This window comes from Cervus elaphus, chromosome 19 (genome assembly GCF_910594005.1).
Source record: "Cervus elaphus chromosome 19, mCerEla1.1, whole genome shotgun sequence".
Lineage (NCBI taxonomy): Eukaryota > Metazoa > Chordata > Mammalia > Artiodactyla > Cervidae > Cervus > Cervus elaphus.
In genome coordinates, this window is record NC_057833.1 from 45668661 (window position 1) to 45683850 (window position 15190).

General features: G+C 34.8%; 1 protein-coding gene across 4 annotated transcripts in view; it reads right to left on the bottom strand.

Moving 5' to 3' along the window:
* The window catches only part of ATP13A3 (ATPase 13A3), a 77767-nt gene that overhangs the window by 16921 nt on the left and 45656 nt on the right, over positions 1-15190 (bottom strand). For all 4 annotated transcript variants that reach the window (XM_043873814.1, XM_043873815.1, XM_043873812.1 and 1 more), the window contains 10 exons: positions 12743-12867; positions 10918-11093; positions 10265-10387; positions 10106-10185; positions 9141-9183; positions 8943-9052; positions 8542-8638; positions 7551-7623; positions 5755-5932; positions 4633-4820 (listed from right to left, as the gene is read on the bottom strand). In XM_043873814.1, coding sequence (XP_043729749.1) covers positions 4633-4820; positions 5755-5932; positions 7551-7623; positions 8542-8638; positions 8943-9052; positions 9141-9183; positions 10106-10185; positions 10265-10387; positions 10918-11093; positions 12743-12867 — 1193 coding nt within the window. The remainder of the gene's footprint in view (positions 1-4632; positions 4821-5754; positions 5933-7550; positions 7624-8541; positions 8639-8942; positions 9053-9140; positions 9184-10105; positions 10186-10264; positions 10388-10917; positions 11094-12742; positions 12868-15190) is intronic.

The following is a 15190-nucleotide window of genomic DNA, read 5'->3' on the forward strand; positions in this document are numbered from 1 at the left end:
GATAGCCACTTTATAAGATAATCAAGCCAATCTATAATTCACAAACAGGAGACCAGACTATTTAGGGCAAAATGAGATTATCATTTAAAACTATATGCAAAGACAATTATTGCTGATTGTAAAAATGCTGGTAATATTTATCATCAGTATTAGTTATAATCCTAAATAGAGGCATTCTAAGTTGAATGTAAGTATATTTCTATATCTATACTTACATTTCTATACTCTATACTTAAGTGAATCCCACTTTTTCATTAATCTCCTCCATGAAAATATTTCCACAGAAAACACTAGCCAAAACCCAGGAATTGCTTGATCTGCTACTTTAAGTGTGGGCTAGCCCTGTGGCTTGCTGTTGTAGGCAGAGATGGTAAATTTCATCCATCAGCACTCTGTATCACTTTCCTAACTCAAAAACAAAACACTCTCTGCTTATGACAGTTTTGTTAACTGTACATACATACTTTCACATGCACATAAAAGCACACCCTTATGTAACAAGCTATGAGGCGGGTTCAGAGATAATCTCAATTATATTGGCAGATTCCAACTTTTCCCTCCGTTTTTCCTTGGTCTGGATATTTATTTCTAAGTTCCTATTTGAGGTCAGCTTCAAACTCAAACTTTACTATGACCACATATAATCAAAACCTTATTGTGAAGTCTTTAGATTGAGTAAAGAAGTTTAATATCCTATTTACAGACTGTAAATGAGGGGGGGTTTCAATATTTTTAAATGTGGGAGACATTTGTAAATATGAAATTTGTTAGTGTCAGTTGAAAACTATAGGCAACTTATTATTCTATAGAAACAATACTGTTTTATATATAAAACAGTTTGTTGCTGTATAAATATAAATATTTATTTACTGTTCTAGCGCTTAGGCTGAAAGTTGTGTTACCAATCATGCCATAAGTGAGGAATCTTTTCGCTAGAAGGCTCTGACCAACAGGGTGAAAAATTTGGAACCCATTTAAGATAAAAGAAGGAATTTTTTCTAGATTTTTTTTAAACCAAACTTCTACTAAATTCCAAACAGGAAATATGACATTCTATTCAATAAATGTAGCAACAAAAGTAATACATGTTACAAGTAATACATGTTACAAGTAATATAGCCATTCAAATATTTATATAGTCAGTTAAAGAAAAAGTGTTTGGAAAGTTGCGAGCTGTTGAGTACATGAACATATACGAAAACACAGACTAAATCAGAAAGAGGACTGGGGAGAAAAAAAGGTCCGAATATAAATGCCAGAGAGAGACACAGAAAATGTTTTGTTTCAATGAAATAACAGCCCATAATTAATCTTTTTCAAACCCTACTGCATTTTTACAATGATACACAAAAACAGATTTTCAATCTAGTTCTCACACATTACCAGAAAAAAAAATTTTTTTTTATTCAAGCTGAAAAAACTTCTTACATCTACCTCAACAATATTCTCAAATTCTCATCTTTCTTTCTCCTATAACCACTACCCTTGATCACACCTCTAAAAATCTGCCAAGATTTCCATCTGAAGGAGAAAATAAATAATTGAATCCTTCCTTTGTTTAGCCAGGGGAGAAAAAGAGGCACTGTTCAAAGGAATTTGACTGGCAGATTTGTCAGATTTGATGGCTGGCAGATTTGTGTAATAGCCAAAATGGAAAAATGAATACCAATTTCAACCAAGAATGGAAAAGTCAGGCGTTCATTTTGTAGCGGTATGAGTTTCTAGGAGACTGTGCTCTCAGCTCCTGGAATCTCCTGGCACAGTCAGTGATTCCTTAGTAAATCCTACGAAGTGCAAGGAATACACTTCACCAGAAGACAGCTTTCAAACTCTGTACTGGTGGTGATCGGTAGCTGAGAGAATATTCCACAAGTTAAAGGTTTAGATTCTGTTTCAGATACTGCCACAAGGCTATGTGAACATCAACAAGTCATTCATAGTTAAATTTTTAGCTATAAAATGGGGATATGGTGAGGTTCCTATAGGAAAGAGTAGATTTATTATTCATATGTCTCAGCCTTGGCGTCACAGAACTGTTCTTAGTATCAGTTCCTTTTGATGGAATACGGCATCAAAATAAGGCACCATAAAGGATTTCCTTCATATTTACCTTAGTAAGTAACTCAAAAATAAAAACCTATATAGAGTAAATAGATCCAAAATACTTGTCCATGGCCTGACATATACCTCTTGCTCCTTCTTCAAAAATACCAACCAGGATTGTCTGACCTATAACCACAAATTTCAAGTCTTTTTATTCCTAATCCTTCCTTCCTTACCCAGTTACTTGTCTTTAAAAGGCCACCTTATCCTTCAGAGCCCCTAGGAATCTGCTCCAACCAATTCAGGCAAGGAAAAAACACACAGGCCTGAAAAGGAGAGACACTGGCAAGTCAGTAATAATGCCTTCAAAAACTGAAAAAGAACTGGATTTCACAAGCAGTAAATTATAGGGATCAAATTTTTAAAAGTGTAGCAAAAATTGAAGCCAGATCCCAAGAAATCACATCTAGTTAAGAGAAAAGTGTTAGAACTACATCCGTGTGATCATGGTCCTTGAAATGACAGCATAGTCAAACACGAAACTATAACTAGGCTGAGCTAACATCAAAAATAGGTAACCAGACTGAAATTAGGTTTTACTTAGAATCAAACTGAACCACTAGAAGTGAGCAAAAAACTCTATAAAGCCTTACATGCCTAAGATTAAGGTTAATTCTTGACGAAAACCACCTCAAGATAGACTGAATATATTAATACTATTTAGATATCGAGAACAGCAAGTAGCAGGCCCCAGTGAAGACCTGTTTTCTGTATTCTAGAAAAGGAAAAGCTAATGTCCACTCTAGGAAAGCCTTAACCTTTCCCCTACTTTTCTCCATCTATATTTACACTTTACATTGTATATCACTTTATACAGTAATACTTTATTTCTGTCATTTCTTACTTTCTTCTCTACTTTTCTTTACTTACCAGTATCAACTACATTCCAAGATCAGGGGACTTCAATCACAGACAGACAGACAAGATGTGAAAATCAGCAAAGTATGTATTAATATATGTTAACTTTCTTGTTTCTATTACATTTTCCAGGAGGCATGTTTTATGACATGTTTTATGCACTTCTGTAACTACTGACAGAAACGCACAAGCTGCTAATAGTAAGGACAAAGGTTTTGTGTCTACATTTCTACTAAAATATCATTTTTAACATACATTTAAAAAAAAAAAGTATGGCCATCAACAATTGAGTTTATTTAAATCAATTTGAAGTTAAATGGGAATACAAAACATTTAAGCCTTTAATTTTTTTTGAAGTTTCCCATAATAATATAAAAGATGCATTTGAAAATAGGCATCTAATATCTAATAGGGTGGACTTACTTAGATCTCTAAAATGAACTTTCCTGGTGTGACTGTCTTGCTTATTACCAACTAGTTTTGCTCTTTGAAAGATGTTTTAGCTGCCCTTGGGCATGCTCAGTATTTCCTTGAAATTTTAAGATACTCAACTAAAGATAAAATATATCAACCGTAAGTTTGACAAGTTAATCTTATAATAATATAACTTTAGTTATGAAGTTCTCTTAAAAAGTACAGTGATATATCTTCTATGCAAGGCCTTTTGTCCTCAATGGTTTTAATATGATTTTCAATAATATAGTCTTCATTGGTTAAGATGAGAAATATCAGTTCACTTTTTAAGAAAAAAAGTAAAAACAAATTTCAATTATTACTGGCATTTAAATTTTTGAACAGTCTTACCTGCTTAAAATATAAAGTAATAAAGCCTGCCCTACGAACCAGAGGGTAGAAGTAAAGACTAAATAAGACAATGTATGTGAATATGCTTTGTAAACGCTACATTAGACAGAGATGTGCACAGTAATCCCTCCTATGAGACACCAAAAGCTGAGACCTAACACCGCGCCAACCAGAACACTGGGACTTCCTTACAGCATGAGAATAACTACTATTCACCCTAAGACACTGCAAAAGTCTAAAGTCCTATATGAAAAAAAAAAAAAATTAACATTGTTTGGTATATTAATTACTGCAGTTTCAATTTCTTAAAACCAGCAACTTACATAAGGTGAATGGTTTTTTTCCCCCAAAACCTTAACTGTGATCGATCAAAATGCTGTCTCTTACAGCCACAGGCAAACAAGTTTTCATAGGCACAAGCCTTCATTCTACTGGCCCCTTCTGTGGCAGATGCAAAGGTAAGAGAAATGGAGAACTCCAGGTGAATACTGGCTGAAACGGTGTCAAAAATGAGGAAAGAGCTGGTGCTATGCAGACCACCCAGGAGCAAAGTATAATACCCACTGTTCCAAGTGAGGAGCCTCTGTTCTTGCTTCTAATTCTAACTTTGCAATAGGCTGTAAAAATAAAAGTTGGAGCCAGAGGAATAGGATGTGAAAACCAGGAATGTTTAGAACTGCTGACTTTAATTTTAAACCTAGGGTGGCACCTATCATGAGAATAAAACAAGAGAGTAAACATCTAAATCACTAGGTTCATTCTATTTGTGAAGATCTATTTGTTTTGAAAGGACAGTTTTAACTATACTCCTGCATTACTTTTGAAGAAGGGAAGCAAGATGGAAATCACAGTAAATGCCAGACTTACAATTCTTGTAGCAAGGTTGCCTGAAGGGTTTTCCTTTTGAAAAGGCAATTGCCACTATGAGGTACTGAAAACTGGAGATAAAAAATACTGTGGTATTTTCATAATTTTCTATGTTATGTTTATCAGGATTGGTTTCATCATTCAAATGTGAAGAGTTGCCATCTAGGCTTCCTGTTGTATTAAAAGCACTACAACACACAAAAACACCCTTGTATTAGTAAACACAGTATCTATGTCCCAAAGGAAACCAATTTTTCTTTCTAGTCACATTCCAGTCAATTTAAAAAATTAGACGAAAGAAACTTCATTAATTAATAAGCCCCTCATTTTTAATAAACCCTTTCCCCACTCTTTTAATTTGCACAGTACTTCTAGCAAGGGGCTTCCCCAGTGGCGCTAGTGGTGAAGAATCCGCCTGCCAATGCAGGAGAAGCAGGTTTGATCCCTGGGTTAGGAAGATGCTCTGGAGGATAAAGTGGCAACCCACTCCAATATTCTTGCCTGGAGAATCCCATGGACAGAGAGCTTGGCAGGCTACAGTCCACAGGGTCCCAAAGAGTTGGACACAACTGAGCGACTGAGCACGCACTTTCAGCATAGTAAAGGTAGAGAGAATTTAAGTTTACCTATGTGTAATTAATTTTAAAAATGTTATAATTTGTGAACTGGAAAACATTCAGCTCATAAACAAATAAAAGATCCACTTAATACTTTTACTCAAATTTTTTAAGTTTCAAAATGTCATTTCCCAAAGTGAGGTTAGAAAATTTAGACACATAGATATTCTGAGTTTAGAAGAGACCCTAGTAATTAATTTCACTTCTCTCATTTTACACATAAGGAAAGCAAGGCTCAGTAGCAACTTAAGAAACTGGTCCAGTGCTTCCATCTGGGTCACGATTATTAGGACCTGGCCTGACCATCTTCCAAGAGATAAAGTCAAATGCAGGTCAAATTATTTAAATGTGTAATCAAGCTGCATGCAATTTTTACATAAATTTAAACATATTATTACATGCATATATACTGCTGTTGTTGTTCAGTCGTTAGCTAAGTCATGTCCGACTCTTTGCAACCCCATATACTCTACACATTTTTTTTTTAATGGATTGACCAACTTACTCTGAATACGGATGTGATTCTTTATACCAAGTCTGTTGCTTGACCCAAAAAAACCCCAAAGACTGAAATCCAATGGAAATGATAATCTGAGACAAAACGGAGAAGAGAAGGGCTCCAGATATAAGACCTGAAGGTGGTCTTTGTGCCACAAGTTCCTTCCAGGCTGGATTTAAACTCACTACATTGAGAAGAAAGAGAGGAAAGATTTGTATCTAAATTATTTGTCATTATAAAATACATAATCAGATTCACTTAGGAACTTAAAAAAACTGTTTTTCTCTAACAAATCTTTAACATGAAAAATCTCCAAAAACCAACCCAGATGCCATACATGTTTATGTAAACTGTAAAAGTGAACAATTTAGGCTTTTTCAAGAAATGGCTCAGGAGTACTTTTTAGTCTACTAAAAGTCAAAGGAAACACTAGTACAAGTAAAAAGCATACTAAATATAAGCACATATCATCACCACCCTTATATGTTTAACTAAGAATTTATTTCTGAATCTTTAATTGTAAAGCTACAGTTAAAATAAGAAGACATTAACAAAGGTTTGAAACTATATAAACATAACAGTAACATTAAAAAAAGACTTTGATCACTTATTAAGGTGGGGGCTGCCAAGTTTCTCCACCGTAATATTTCTATTTTTCTCTTTGTAATTAATAAGTAACTTGTAGAAAGATGCTAAGACTGTGTAAAAAATCCTGTTTCTTATTGACTTCCATTCACTAGTTTTAGCATTCACTAAAGACTCTCAAATTCAGTGGTTCGCAACCAAATTGAGTATGACCCCTAGAGAACATTTCACAATGTCTGGAGATATTTTTGGATGTCACAAATGGGAGAGTGCTACTGGCATCAAGTGAGTAGAGGTCAGAGATACTGGTAAGCAATCTGAAACACAGAATAGTACCCCCACAACAAAAAATTATTCTAAAATGTCAATAAGACCAGGGTCTTTCCACTGTATAAGCCAATCATTTCTTCTATATTGTTAGTTAGCATTCTACTATAAGGAAGAGCTTTCCCTTCTCTCCCAATTACTTATTTCAGGTATGGACTTGTGAATTTTCATACGATTAAACAGATCATATCTCATTACCATCATTATTTACTTTGATGTTAACATCACCAATACTGAAACAAACCAACACCTTGTCTCTTTATATGATGTACTCAGGAGGACACAGCATCACTTCTTTGATATTCCTGCCAAGAATGCATAGCCTGAGTCTAATGAGAATACATCAGACAAACCCATATAACTGATTATCTTTCATAAAAGTCAACATCAAGAAGCCTCCCCAAAAGGCTGAATGTAGTATTCTGAATTAAAGATGACAAAATAGACATGATAACTAAATGAAGTTTGTGAGCTTGGACTAGATCTTGGGCCAAGAGACTAGGGGGAAAAATGGGTATAAGGTTATTTTTGGGACACACGACAAGACTCAAATACAGGTATGGGTTAGGTAATATTGTATCAATGTTAAATTTCTTGGTCTTTATAACTGTGTTTAGCTAGATAAGAGAATGACTTTGGGACAATATATACTAAAACATTCAGTGGCAAAGGGGCATGATAATGTAAACATAGTCTCCAATATTTCAGAAACAAATGGAGAAAGAATAAAACAAATGGGGCAAAATATAAACAACCAGAAATAAAAGAACCTTACACAGAAAATGGAAAGATGTGCACTGTGTTATAATGTTCATGAAAATTTACCAAAGTTTAATAAGCCACATCAGAATTTCCTACGCTTTAAAAACAGTAACAAACAAAATACTTACTTGTAAATACTACTACCAAAATGATTGCCAGATCAATGAAGAGAAACTGGAAGTCTCCCAGGTTACTTAAGATCTAGAGAAAGGATTTTTTTTAAAAATAGAGTTCAGGAACTATTCTTACAGTACCACTTTTATACTATTTTCCCCCTGCATTTATTAACTTTTTCCTCCTTGGTTTTAATTTTTTCCCCCAATAATGATGACTTCAAAATGACACTTGGCCTGCTTAAAAATTAAACACATTTGCTTTTAGATTAGTGAAACAGAACATATTTACAATTTAATATATTAGTATAAAAGGTAGCTGCTAAAAATCCATTCAATAAAAACCTTTAAAAAGTTTTTTGGCAAAAAGAAAGCACAGACTTCTACCCACAATATTTAACATTCTTGAAAACTAGTATCTTGACCCTTCCTTAATATCCAACACCATCCCTCCTGATATTTTCCACACATGGTAAAAAGGGATAGTTTCACAAAGACTCCTTGGCATCTCACCAATGGTCACTCAGAGAAAAATCTAAAGTGAGATCATTTCAACCACAAAATCCATGGAGTACCTAGGGACATCACTTGTTTACACAAGTCCTAAAAGTACAGCTGAAACATCTTCTCTCATCCCGGCCTTTCCTTATAAATGTATAGCAAAGTTAACTGCAATTCTAAAATATGTCACAGCTTGACATTTTGAAGAGTTTTGAAAAAAAAAAAAAATGTCCAATCTGTGCTAAAGGCAAAAAAAGAATACAGTTATCTTTAATTCACAAGGCTGAAGCCACAGCTGCTGGCCTTAAAGAAAATGCTATTCCAGATTAACGAGATTTTCAATTTGCTACTCAAAATTCAGTAAACCAAAGGAAAATTTATAGGTGCTAGTTATTTAAGTTTCACAATTAATGAATATATTCAAACTGAAACATATATGTCCAATATTTTTAATTTAAATGTCTTAACACTAAGTACCATCTCTGTTGGCAATGTCAGTACTCACAGAATACAGCAGAGTAACACTGAAGTACTGTATAATGCTGTACAAAGCCATAAATTTAAACACACAGAAGGAAGTCATTAAAGCTGCACGGCCTTCCCTGTGAAAACAAATGTTGGCATGTGAACAGAAGTATTCTAAATGCCTCCTCCAAACCACAATTATATCTTGACAGATGAACATCAACATTCAAGTTACAACAATGCACTTTTTTGCCAAAAAGAACTAAGCCAAAGCAGAACTGGAAGAAATGAGGAGTAGCAATCAATCTACTCCAAAGCATCACAGATCAAGTACACTAACATACCATTAAAACAAATTCATGTTACTTTCTGTGACCTTTTTTTCCGTATTAATAGACCAAGCTACAAAAAGATAATAGGAAGATTTCTAATGTATACTACCTGATAAGGTTTGGCACACAGGAAATACTAGGAGTTTTGGAGGTAAAGGGAGATGCCACTGAAGCCTCGAGCTCTGATAAGGAAATGCCTCCATGTGCCCTCTTCAGAGCCTAATGGATTAAAGAAGAAAATTCTTCTGAGTTTTGGGTACTTGACTTAGCCAGAGAAAGAACTGTAAATCACAAAGTCTATACTTACACCACAATCATTTGCACCGTCACCGCACATCCCAACATAGTAACTAAGAAACAAAAATTACGTTAAGATTTTTACTAATTTCTTGAAATATACAACTTTTAATTTAAGATTTCCTCCAGTATGGTACTAGGAAGAGTTAACAAACTAAGATTCCCCCACTGCTAACTAATGGATCTTTTCATTATAATGACCACAGGTATGTTACTCCGCAAATAGCACCAACCTACAACTCAAATGACTTGGGTCACTGTTCCATTTCTATCACATGGACATCTCAATTGCCTAATCTTTAGCACAAAGGACTCAGGCCAGCCTAGTCTTCAGTACTTACTTTTAAGACAATCAGTAAAGATTTCTCCTTTAAAAACTTGAAAACAACATTATTTACTAAAACTGTAACATTACTTCTATCAAGCTGAGTGAATGAACTCCACCTTATGGATATCACCTAGAAGAGGAATGGTGGATATGTACTTTAAATAAATAAGCACTCATTGGTTGCTTAGTCACTAAATCGTGTCCAGCTCTTCTGGGACCCCATGGACTAGAGCCCACCAGGCTCCTCTGTCCATGGAATTGTCCAAGCAAGAATACTAGAGTGGGTTGCCATTTCCTCCTCCAGGGGGTCTTCCTGACCCAGGGAGAGAACTCCAGTCTTCTGCTTTGGAGGTGGATTCTTTACCACTGAGCCACCAGGAAGTCTCTTTTAAAGAGGCTTACCTGTCTTAGAGTTGACACATTTATATACATGAAATATTAGTTACTTTTCTGGTTTTGAAAACAAAACTACAATTCATAAATATTAAAAAACAAAAACAGGAAAATTCCTCGAAGTTCCGTGATTAGGATTCAGAGCTTCCACTGCAGGGAACACGGGTTGGATTCCCAGTTGGGGAACTAAGATCCTGCATGCCATGCAGTGTGGCCAACAAAACAAAACAAAAACAAGACCCACCAATACTTACTCTACATTTTGCAATGCTTCTACTAACTGGGTCTTCTGATCAGGTGCCATACGAGCAAATACAGTGCCATGCAGCATCAACTGGAAAAAACATGAAATTTCTTTAAAATACTGCTTGCCATATAGTCATATGAAAACATACATAACCCAAATCACTAACCTTAGGAACAAGGTCTTGAAAATGCTCCAGAATCACTGAAAACGATTTTCCATTCATTGCAAAGTGATAACGAGTCACCTGAAGATCCTCTAAGTTATCATGGACCAATTTAATTGGAATAGCCTGTGTATAAGACATTCAGAACAGTATTCAGGCGGCCAGATCAAATTTTAAAAAATCCTATTTTGAATATATTTGATTCAAAACTAAATTTTTCATTTGATGTTTTATATAAAACGCTGTGTTAAACATTTATTAAATGTTAAAGAAAATTCAATTTTAAGATAATCCATCTATATTGCTTATTTAAAGAATAACACTTAAGGAAGTCTAAATATCAACTTCAATTTGAAATGATCCATGAGCCAAATTTATGGACCATCTGCACCATTTACCACTACTTTTAAAATAGGATAAATAATTGGGATTCTTATAGTATAAAACTGTGCTTCTTAACTTTGGCTAAAAACATCAAAAATTAAACACTGAGATATTGCATCTGGCCCCATTCTAGTGAATCCAATTCTCTGAGGAGACAGCTCAGGCTTCTGTTTTTGTTAACTTTTTGTTTTGTTGAGTTTTAATGCACCACTTTTTATTAGAATAAATTAAAACAAGCAAGCTTCAAAAAAGAAAACTCTACTTGACATTACCTCCGGGTCAATTGCTGATGAATCGTTATTCTGTGTCATGGTGTCTGCATAATGCCAATTTATCTTGGCAACTTTCCCATCCTTTGGAGGTAATGCTTCAGCAATAATAACTTTATCCTGAGGTAGTATCATTCCACAGTCTCTGGCTACAGAGACGGCAGTCAACATGTTGTCACCTAATTTTCAAAACATTGAAAATACATTAACATTAAAATGAAAACATAAATGTATTAAACAACAAGTACTTACAGAGAATCTACCACAGTCCCCATGAGTGGGCTGGGCAAAATGAAGTTAATGTACAGTCCTTACTCTTGGAATTTAAAAGTTATCTTGGAGTTAAAAGTTAATCAGGACATACATATATCAAAGGAAGCCTCAAATCAAAAGATAGATACTAAATAGTCAGAACATTCTCACCCACAACTGTTAAAGTCAAATACATTCTCAACCTTTGTGAGTCATGCACTAGGGGTACCCATTCAATGCTTGGGACAGTGCTCAATAAATATTGTTGAAATAACCACAGAGTGACTGGTAATCTGTACAAGAATATGAGCACAACATAAAGAAAAAAGTGAATTACAAAGGCAAGATTACACACAAACACACACACACACAAAAAAGCAAAGTAACAAGTATACAATTTTTATAAAACATAAAGAGAAGCAAGACAGACAACTTCTCAGTCATGAGAGGAAAGTATTAAGGACACTGGTAAAGACAAGATTAAGGAGGAAAATACAAATGCACAGAAGAAGGCAAAGGTTTGGGAAGACCACTGCTACCAGAACGAAGGTACTATTGTTTCCTCTTCCCTTAATCCCACCCACTGTTTCCAAGCATGTCTTCCTGTGACCTGACAGACCCTCTTGGGACACACCATATTCTGTCATGGCAGGACAACAAGGACAAGCGATACAGACAGAAAGAGCTCTGAAGCAAAGTCACTAGAACCAAGAATTGCTGGGACGCTAATAAATTTGGTTACTTAAGCAATCTGGTATCAGACGGACCTCAGAGTTTCTAAACATAAAAACATATGCAGATCTTCTCTGTTAGTCTCTTACTGAACACATAAATGTTATAAAGTGAATGCCTTAAATCTGATTCTTTGCTAAGAAAGAAAACTTTAGAGCTGCCACAATTTCATACAGTTAAGAAATGGTAACTATCTGCTATTATCAACAGTGTTAACACCAAGAGAATCTTTTGAATGCAGCAGTTAAGAAAGAAACCAAAAAATGGCTCTTTTCACTATTACACATTCAAACAATAATAAATATACTATTCTATATATAAAAATATAACTCTAACCAATCACTTCCCATGTATCTGGTGGCACAGTTCTAAAAATTATAGACAATCCCAAAATAAGTCAATCATATTCTTAATCCTCAAGAATCTTGTATTCTAGTAGAGAAAACAAATCTACAAACAACTAACACAAGCAAAGGAAAATAACTGCTATAAGAAACATATGATTAAAGAGAGATAACAAAAAACAGCATAGCTGAATATTTATAGTATGTCCTTCACTAGTTTATTATACTTATTATAAATAGATCTAAAGGATTTCCAAAGTGTATTGTGAAGTTGTCCTCTATCTTAGAAAAGTATTCAGAGCTGAAACAGGGCAATGTAGGATGGAGCTACTCTATGATAAATTTAATTACTTGACTTATAAGATAATAACGCAGTATTAGATGAAATTATACAATAATAAGTAGGCTTTTATAATGCACTGATCATTCCTCAATATTGGATAACATGAACTCTTAGAGTCACACTCAATTTTTTTGTGTGTCCTTTTATAAAGTCTAACCTGTGACCATGACAGTGCGAATGTTGGCTTTATGCAAATCTTCAAGTACTGCAGGGGTTTCTCGCTTTAATTTGTTCTGCATTATTATTAATCCCATAAAATCCATGTTGTTCTCAATGGCATCTCTGCAGAAAAAGAAATTTTAACATAATGATTTAGTCAAGAGAACAAGCATTTGTTCACTTTGTTGATAAGGCAATTTAAAATAGCCATCAATTATAAACGAAAAACATTTTATATGCTGAATAAATGTATAAGTTTATGAGTTCAACCTCAAAAAATTTAAATGTGAAAAAGTAATTCCCAAGAAATACATTTTGAAATTAAATTTTACCCTTTGAAACATGGGTATATAAAGATTCTTAGGAAATGCATATCTTTGTAAGACACAGAACTCTTCTAGTACTAAGGAATATTCATCTTGTATCTTACCTACAAAATGAATGAACGTAAAATACACCTATTCCTTACTGTCTTCCCACACAACATACCCTAATTTAAATGTTAAGAGAAAAGGAAAAAACTGTACCACAGGCACATTCAACAGTTATACTGAATTCACTATCAAGTCTTTGAGGAATTTTATAAAACTCTTGATCAAAATCTTGATCTTGGAAGTGCGATGCAAAAACTATTAGCAGTCCAATAATGAGATCTATTCAGGACCCAAAGATGGGTCTTCTACAATGTTAATTTTCAGTAGTTATCAAGATGCTGTTCCTTCAAAGAGGTAATTATCTACTATGCACCAAATACACACAAGTCACTGGAAGGTCAAAGATGAAAAGCCATGATCTCTACTCTCAACTTCCCTGTAGCTCAGACAGTAAAGAATCCTCCTGCAATGCAGACCTGGGTTCAATCCCTCGGTCAGGAGGATCCTCTAGAGAAGGCAATGACAACCCACTCCAGTATTCTTGCTTGGAGAATCCCATGGACAGAGAAGCCTGGCAGGCTACAAACCATGGGGTCGCAAAGAGTCAGACATGACTGAGTGACTAACACTACTCCTCCTCCTCCTCTCAAGAACCTTTTGTAGGGAAACAGACATGCAAGCAAAGAGATCACACAAAAATAATATGTGCTTCAGTACTATAATAGAGAAGTCTGTTCAGTGATAGCAGCATTCTTAAGCTAAAGCTATTGAAATCCTACTACAGAAATATTCTCTTCAATGGGGAAAGCATGGCTTGAAATTAGGGACCAAAATTTCAGACTTGGATTAACCAAGTGGTTTTTCTACACAAAATTAAACTATAAGGGTGCTTAAGTAAACAGCAACTAAATCTAAACACCTTTAAAATTATATAATTTATACAATGGGTGGTAAAGATATTAGACAATAGTTAGAAAACTTAATACAAATGATACTGCTGGAAGTAACAGGAGAAATAAGCCTTGAAACTTGAAAATGCATTTCAAAGCACAAAGCTGTACCAATGTGAAACTACTGGGTCAAAGCTCTGTAACCATCTTCCTGTACTGGTTTCTGCCTGCAGCCGGTTTCCTAACTCTCCTATGAATGATACCTATGAATGATAGTCCATAGAAATCTTGCCCTCTAATTAATGAAGAGTACAATAATCAATTCAAAATACACAGGTTCAAGCTATAAGAAAAATGCCAAAACCTGTTTCCACAGGTAGAATGGAAACACAGAGAAGATCTTGATTGAAAGATGAGGAAGGAAAGCAGAGAGAGAGAAGAGTTGATAGGGAGGGTAGGGTATCCTGGGCAGACGGAACAGCTGGTCCAAGGCTGGAAGGTTGCCTGAAAGACAGGCTCAAGAACCAGAGGCAACTCAATTATCAGTCTTTAAGGTCAAGGAGGAGGAGTGGCCAAAGGCAAAGCTGTAAAGAAAGGCGACTCTAACGTACCCTTCATAGGAATCAGGATACAGTATTTTACATGTGTGGCTCCTAATCACAAGTATGCCTCAAACCATTTGATTACTACTGTTTTTTTTATGTCCCTGCTTAGGTCAAATCCCCCCAATATTCTGTTTTAATGGGTAGAACTCCTAAAGTTGCTTTTCCTTTCAGTTATTATTTAGCTATCCACTCCACTCCCTTTAATTTTCATCCAGAAAAATGGGATTGCACTATAAGCACTGCACTTTTCCTTTAATGAGCTCAGAATAATTAAAAGAAGTATTAATACTTCATAATTTAACCACTATCATATTTATGATCTTTACACTATTTAAACTTGAATCTTATCTCACATAGACATATTTCTTTTGGCTGAATTCCTTGAACTGTACACGCTGGGTCAAATTGCGTAAGTAAATTTAGATTTTAATAAGTATTATGCAAGTTCTTTATGAATTTACAATAATGCAGCAGCAGTATTTTGGTTAAAATTTTCTCAAGCCCTCGCTAACACTTGATAGCATCAATCTTTTGAATTTTGTAAACTTGAAGAAAAAACTCTGGTTGTGGTTTAATT